We start from the raw sequence: 8,626 nt of genomic DNA, 5'->3' as shown, positions 1-8,626 counted from the left end.
AGAGGATGCTTCCACTTGAGTTTCATCTTTCCTAACCAAGTGGTTCTTGAGAAGAAAAATTTTAAAGATTTCCCTATATATTCCTATGTTAAACTTTGACACACATAATGGCCCCACTTTACCCCTGAGGGTCATGATTTGTACAAACTTGAATCTACAGAGGATGCTTCAACATGAGTTTCATCTTTCCTGGCCCAGTGGTTCTGGTGAAGAAGAATTTTAAGGATTTAGCCTATATATTCCTATGTTAAAATTTGCCCCACCCCCATAATGGCCCCACCCTACCCCTGGGGGTCATGATTTGAACAAACTTGAATCTACACTACCAGAGGATGCTTCCTCTTGAGTTTCATCTTTCCTGATCAGTGGCGTAGCATCGATTTTGAAAGTGGGGGGGGGGGGCAGCCAGAGAAAAAAAATATTACTTACCTAAAAAAGTTGACCAAAAAAAAAACAAAAAACAAAAAACAAAACAAAGTTGCCCAAAGTCGAAAATCCTATTTCGTTGGGGGGTTGCAGGTAAACTTTTTTCTCAGTGTCAACTACTTTCAGTACCAAGTCTAATACTACATTTTCGGTACTTCCCTAAAAGTGGGGGGACCATCCAGATTTTCAATTAACATTTCCTATGGTATAAGTAAGGTTGTGAAAAAAAAGTGAGGGGGGGGGGGCAGTCCCCATGGTTCATGAGCAGAAGAATAATAAAGATTTCCCCTTTATATTCCCATGTTTAAATTTGACCCCCATAATGACCCTTACCCTACCCCGGGGGAGGGGGGCCATAATTTGAACAAACTTGAAATTACAATACCAGAGGATGCTTCCACATGAGTTTTATCTTCCTGGCCCAGTGGTTCTTGTGAAGAAGAATTTTAAGGATTTTCCCTATATATTCCTATGTTAAAATTTGACCCCACATAATGACTCTCAGCTACCCCTGGGGGTCATGATTTAAATAAATTTTAATTTAAACTACTAGAGGATGCTTCCACTGGAGTTTCACTTTTCCTGGCCCAGTTGCTCTAGAGAAGAAGATTTTTAAGAGATGCTTTTAATTTTCCACTTATTCATAATCATCTCCCCTTATAAGAAAGCATGGCCCATTATTTGAACAAACTTGAATTCCCTTCACCCTAGGATACTCTGTGGCAAGTTTGGTTGAAATTGGTTGGATCTTGAGAAGAAGATGAAAATTTGGAAATTTTACGACAACGACGACAGACAACGGACAAATTTTGATCAGAAAAGCTCACTTGCGCCTTCGGCTCAGGTAAGCTAAAAACTTCAAAATATTAGCAATACAAATAACAAGAATATCATACCAAGATATCCATCAGTTGATATTGAGATTTCTTCAATTTCATTTAAGTACATCAGGTTTTATTATTTGAAATTTTGAATTTACTGGGTGGCATGCGCAGTAAAATGAAAAAAAAAATACAATATGTCAGACGGCTTTCAACTGTGAATTTTATATTTATATCGCAACCCCGTAATTTCAAAACATACAATAATGCACAACAGTACGAAAAAGATAAACATTGTATATGAGTCATGCTTCGCCCTTTATGCAGATTATACCATGTCTTCCACTATCGAAGCCCGTTTTGCATAAATTATCCCATGTTTTCCACTATCGTTGATGCTCTGGTATACTATACTAACTAGACAGTGATTCCTTAAATAAACATTGTATATATATGAGTCATGCCTAAAATTTACATGTTATAATTATGGAGCATTTATGAAGATCACAAATTTAAATTCATGATGCATCATGCACAGGTTGAACATTTTTTTGTGATTAGAAATTATTCAAATCATCATTCACACTGATTGACACGTCTGAGCATAACGACGTCCTTGATACAAATCATTGCCATGATCTGATAACAAGGAGGTGTTCTCAGTAGCCTCGTTGTGGCGATCAAGATTCGGCATCTGGTCCAGGTTGTTCGCATCTGGTTCCAGGTCACGTGACAGAAAAGCAACAGATGTTCGATAATTCTCGCCAAATTGATATGGCGCACGCGCAATAAAGTGAGAGAGTGTTGTAAATCTGTGTAACAACATGCAGATAAATTGAAGAACAAACAGAAATCCAAATACAATTAGGAACAATAGGCCTGCAATAGAAGAAAAAAAGTCACTTAGTAATTCGTCTACTTTTTTGTTTTATCAAAAACACAGAAAACAAGATGTGTTTGTGAAACACTATGCGCCCGCTGGCAACAAAGTTCCAAAACCTATTTTTAGCATTTAGGTCACAGTCAAGGTCAAAAGGTCATTGATCTTAATGTCAATTAAAAGAACTTTATAAGTGGAGTATGCATATCAAATATGAAGTCTTTATCACCCATGGTTCAAAAGTTATGGTGAAAGTTCGAAAAGTTATATAGTTTACAGTCAAGGTCACATGGCCATTGACCTTGGTGTCACTTGAAAGAACTTTATTAGTGGAGTAAGCATAAGAAAAATGAAGTATGTACCTCTTATGGTTCCAAAGTTAAGGCGAAAGTTTGAAAAAAAACTACTTTTAGCATATACATCTAGGTCACAGTCAAGGTCACAAGGTCATTGACCTTAGTTTTATTTCTATGTGTTCAATTAGTGAAGTATGCATACCAAATATGAAGTCATGATCTCCTATGGTTTAAAAGTTATGGCAAAAGATCGAAAAAGCTCGTTTTAGCATGTAGGTTAAGGTCACAAGTCAATGACCTTGGTGACTTTTAAAAGAACTTTATAAGTAGAGTATGCATACCTAATATAAAGTCTATCTCTCAAGGCTCAGAATTGAGGGGGAAGGTTAAAGTTGACAACAGACAGACAAACAGATAAACAGACAAACAAACAGACAGGACAAAAACAATGTACCCCTCGAATCTATCGCATAGCAATTATCATAATAAAGCCTTCTCGATAATTTTCCGTTACTTTGGTGTGTCAGCTTCAATTTATTTGACTTTAAGTAATTACTAATTGACAATTTTAGTTTAGTTATAAAGAGGCTTTTCACGTAATAAACGTTTTATCGCAGTTCTGTGGGCAAAATTCATTTGAAATATAATTTGAATGAAATAAATTGAAATGCCTTTCTTTTATTTTAAATACATGTAATAATTTTTTCTAGCAATACATATCCCCCTCCCAAATAAATAGAATTTTAGAATAAAAAAAATAAGAATCATTAAGTGACTTATATATTAGATGCAGATCGATACCAATAGACTTATTTATACTTACTGAATATATTTGTTCCCACACCACTTTCTGGTTGGCTTTTCTCAGCCGACTATATATAGATACTGATTTACTTACTGCATGGAGTTGCCCTGGTCAGTTAGTTAGGTCAATACCTACGGGCTTATTTACTTACTAAGTATATTTGTCCCAGCCACCTTTAAGTCGATACTACTTGATATCGTCATAATAATCACGATCCATAAACAGTTGACTATCCCCGATACCATCAACCATTCGTTACGTAACGTCCTTAAATTTTCTACAAATACCAGATGTATATTTACTCCGGAAATGCAAGACTGTCAAAAATAAAATCTTGGCACATATAACAGATAAGGAACAGCGATCTTTTAATCTATTAAATAGCATAAATACGAATATATAGCATCACCACTGTGTGCATATGTGTGAGGAAGGGTGTGTGTGTGTTTATGTGTCTGTTACAGTTTTAATTTTTCTTTTCAAGAGACAACTTTTAATACTCTTTTTCTCTTCATATAAACTAGTATTATATTTACCTTTGAGAGTTTGCTCTAAACTAAACACATCTGCCGAGGGCGTTAAACAAACTTTAATGAGATCCGCCCAGAACTTATACTCCTCTCGATTCACGCTACTCAAATCTTCCAGGTGGTGGATCTGACCTATCTGCTCCTTAATTTCTCTCATGATCCGTTCCTCTAAAATAATTAAACAGAGTAACGGTGTGTATTTTCAAATGTTAGAATTATATTTTATTATTCAAAGAAAACGAGAATGTGTCGAGAATTGTAATTTTGATACAATTATAAAACCCAGAGAGATCTCTTAAGAAAAAAAACATTGAGACAAGTAAATTGTAATTATATTTTTTAACCTTTGGCTGGCTGACGAAGGCATGGAATGGCATCAAGAAGACGCTGTATATGACCTGGATTAATATCAAATAAATGCATAAAATATTCAAAAACATTTGTAAAAACTTTATATTGTAAGAATAATTATAATACAGTAGAAAAACGAATAAATAAGGAATCATTATATCTAGTTTGTTGGGTATGCAAGGGCATGGACAATTGTTGAAAGCCTGGGATAATTGGCAAAACGGGAGAAGCCCCTTATGCATAAAATATATTACATTGCCAACTATAGTTGATGACCCTGGCATAACCACCCCAACCCAACCCTCCAAATAACAATAAAAATTAGGCCGTGCAATGTATACGTTTTTAATCTTTTACGGAAGAATTTTCATTAATTTTTCTTAATGAAACAGCATTCAGTGTCTTTTGTATTAAATTCCGAACTGTATAATGAAATGATTATAGACTCCTTCGGTGGTGAACACGACTTGTAATTTACCAGTAAAAATATCAATATTGATTAACATGGTTTCACTGAAAGATTCCAATCCATAATTGTAACTGAAAATGAATAACTAGAAAAATAGTACTCACCGATATACTTATACTTGTAATAAGCAGCAACTTTAATTTGAAAATTGTTTGGTGTTGTCATTACCAAACGTATAACATAAAAGCGTTTTAGAGTTAAACTCAGTATTTGTTCAGAATAGCTCTTCAACAATTGGCAATATAGATTAATTTTATCCCTTTGAGATAAAGGATAACACAGTGTCTGACACATTTTTTCATATTTGTATATTTTACTGGACGAAGACATTTATGGAAAACAAACAACAATACTCAATTATGTACGATTTAATTTCTTAAAAGAAGCAAATTATTCACAATCGTTGTTGATGAAACAAAAATATCATCAGTCTCGTTTAAAGTAATCATTTCGTAAGTTCTTTGGTCGATATACTGGTCGTAATGACTTTGTCAGCAAAAACAATTTATATAACTGATTAAAATGCTGTCCGACGTTTTTCATACTAATTGCTAGTCATTCATTTATACACTGAATTGACAGATTTTCTCCCGTTATTTCTCGATCATGACAAGGAGCACGCAGCGGATGTGACCGGTTGGCAGGGAATGCTCACTTTTCCATGGCACCTGATCCCACCTCTGATGTTTTGGAGGTCCTTGTTTGCTCTGCTCCTGTTATGTATTGTTTTATGTACTTTGATATTGAATACCGTTCGTTATCTCCACATCCTTCATGACAAATGAGATAACTTTAACCCTACTATCACCAACTTCCCTGATATTTTTGTAGTAGTATATCCCCTTATCAACTGAATATTGAGCTTATGTCTCTCTGTTGATTCGATACACATTTATATGTAGCTTAAGGTAATTCCATCCTCCAATGATGTAATTGCTTTTTGCAAAACCAGTAATTAATATAAATTCATACTTTATAGAACAATTTTTTTGGGAAAAGTGCTTTACACTAGATGTAATGATAAATATTGTGAAGTAAACGAATTTTGAAAATGCTTTTTTTCTTTATTTAATCAATTATTCAATCTTTAAAAAATGTTTACAAGGGCAATAACTCCTTCTAAGGTCTCTTTGTTCAGGCATTTGTTTTATTGTACTTCTAATGTAAAACACTTTCCCTGATATTCACAGTTCAAAAGTATCTTATAAGTAAGAAGTATTTAGGAACATTCAGCCTCAGAATTATGCACTTAACCAGTTTTTACATATTTTTCATAATACTGTTTACAAAAAATGTGCGATTTTGTTTATGTTGACATACACTTCTGTTTATTTATGTTTCGCATCTTTTCTGCAATTATTTGATTGATTGATTGATTGTATACTGTTTAACGTCCCTCTCCAGAATATTTCACTGATATGGAGACGTCACCATTGCCGGTGAAGGGCTGCAAATTTGGGCATATGCTCGGCACTCAGGGCCATTGAGAAGGGAGGGATCTTTATCGTGCCACACCTGCTGTGACACGGGGCCTCGGTTTATACAGTCTCATCCGAAGGACCGCCCCATTTAGTCGCCTTTTACGACAAGCAAGGGGGTACTGAGGACCTATTCTAACCTGGATCCCCACGGGATGCAATTATTTGTTAGGGTGTTTCCACCCTCACAATTTTATTAGTTCAAAGTACAAAAACTGCATTTATTTTCATTTGATTTACTTTTGCAATTATTTGAAAATTTAAAGTAAATCAAATGAAAATAAATGCAGTTTTTGTACTTTGAACCAATAAAATTGTGAGTTTGGAAACACCCTAACAAGGTCCAGCACAATACACTGATATATTAAGGTATGTAGCTTGACAAATCTATTTAGCTAAGCTTTATCAATGCATTGCAAATACCTTGATCAAGGTATTTAATGTAAAGAAACAAAAAGAAGTTCATAAAAAATAAAATTAAAAAGTCAAATTATGAGTTGATGTCAGTGTGTTCACTCGTGCATGATAAGGACTCGGGTATCAAAAACAGCATGAAAGAACGTCTCCTCACACAACATGCTTTACTGATTTCTGGAGTATTTTACTTGCATGAGTGATTTTACTGACAACAACTCGGAACTCGACTTTCAGTATTTATTTTTTTTAAAGAATTGTTTTTGTATTTTCACTACATAAAATGCCTTGATCAAAGTATTTGTAATACCTTGATAAAGCTATATAATTTTATCATTATCTATACCTTAATCAGGATATTTTGCTGGACATGTTAGCATCTTATCAAATATAAAGATATGAACACTGTGTCTTACAAAGTTTCGGCTTGACAAAAATTATTCCTGACCTATTAGAATAGGTCACGCTTACCTGACATTTATAAAAACAAATACATAAATGACAAAATACATATAAGATAACTCTACCTGATTTTGTAATTTTGAGATCTTCCTCAATTTCTTCCTTTGTGATGGTTTTCAACACTTCCATATCTTGGACTGTTTTGATTTGATTTCTATTGAAGCTCTGTTTATATTCAAGTAAACCAATCCCGCGTAGCCAAGATTGTACATCGTTCTGGAAATAAAGGGTTCTCTTTTTATCATATGTAATAAAAATCACTATGAAATCTTGTATTATTGAGAACATACACACCATTGTTTTTATGATTTTTTTTCTCGTTTAGTTGAAATTTTTTAAGTATTGAACCATCTTTATGCGATTTTATGATGCCCGGTAAAACTGTTCGATCCTCTAGATCAAAACTTGTAGAAATACGAACTAAAACTATATTTTTATATTGATATATTTTTCATTTAAATACATACTAGTATTTTCATCATGTTTTACCCGGTCAAAACTACTGATAATTTATGCTTATTTTTTTGTAAAAACATCTTGTTGTACCTGATATAATACACACATGTATTGCAAATTTCTAACAAAATTATCAGTGGGAAAGATACAATATAAAGTTTGTGTAGATGTACGTTGCATATGTCCTAAATCAAGCATGCCAGAGTTTCTCGTTTTCACAAAATTTTTATTACTGAGATATAAAATAGTATTCAAGAACAAACCGGGACACCAATAGGAATCTTAAACTCTGGAATATCCTGGATTAACCGGAACAATTTCGTACGATGAGCAACTATCTTGATCCCTATTCGCTTAAGGTCCTTTTCTGTGAGCATTCCAAGGAAGTTTGTATTCTCGTATCCATTTTCGACAAAGTTACAAGCATACCCCTAAACAAAGAAAAAAAATGATTTCAGTTAAAGTGTTAAAGGTGGACTATAACGAATCGAGACCAATCCTGGACAGGGAAATCAAAGACCCATGAAAAAGGTGACACCAGGTTTCTAAGGTAAAAAAGCACCTGGTTTGATCAGGAAAATTGAGTCAATCGTAGACACATTAACATACAATGGCTTAATATGTCAGTCAAATTTCCATCATTCGAACAGTGTATTTGCAAACAGTGTCCCTCAAATGACCATAGAATTTGGTGACAACTTATTCAAATGATATTTTTGAAACACTCTTCAACATCTGTAACATAAACTTTTGTTTCAGTAGCTTCTATTAAAAATTTTATGCCATTGAGTATCGAGAGACATAACACGATATGCAGGTGATTGAAGATTACTACCGAGTAGATGAGAGAATGTAACCATGGCAAAGTTTAAGTCATTGCTCTTGTTTTGCTATCTGTTACTTGGTCAAAAACTGGTAAAGGTTAATTGAAAAATGCGTTTTGTTAATGGATAAATTGTCACTGTTGTATCGTAGGTTGAATTGAAAGACAGACTTATAAATTCATTTTCATGTAAAGGTTATCATTTTTGCTTTTTAAGAAAATAGAAAATTTGTGATATTTTACGAGGCCATTTTAAGTGTTTGCTTGCCCTCTCCGGACCGACTGGTTAAAATGGCCCCACTCAATTTTGCAAAAACTCCTTAATATAAAGATTTTTTTTATTTCCATAATACCCGATTCCATCAATTAATATTTTGGTTTTCTTATATATAAAAAGACTTTATCATCTTTAAAT

At 33.7% G+C, this 8,626-nt stretch overlaps 1 protein-coding gene across 1 annotated transcript; it reads right to left on the bottom strand.

The window, feature by feature from the left end:
• Positions 1-1,414: 1,414 nt before the first annotated feature.
• On the bottom strand, positions 1,415-7,819 carry LOC134260123 (uncharacterized; the record flags this gene model as incomplete). The annotated part of the gene is made up of 6 exons (XM_062742703.1): positions 1,415-2,126; positions 3,380-3,505; positions 3,765-3,926; positions 4,103-4,156; positions 6,998-7,148; positions 7,652-7,819. Coding segments are annotated over 6 exons (960 nt in total), but the record flags the coding sequence as incomplete, so codon positions are not given.
• Between the last annotated feature and the right edge of the window lie 807 nt (positions 7,820-8,626).

This window comes from Saccostrea cucullata, unplaced genomic scaffold, assembly GCF_032062105.1.
Source record: "Saccostrea cucullata isolate Sc308-1 unplaced genomic scaffold, CSIRO_AGI_Scuc_v1 ctg2696, whole genome shotgun sequence".
NCBI lineage: Eukaryota > Metazoa > Mollusca > Bivalvia > Ostreida > Ostreidae > Saccostrea > Saccostrea cuccullata.
Note: the sequence above shows the minus strand (reverse complement) of the source record. Positions and strands in the feature narration are given on the sequence as shown.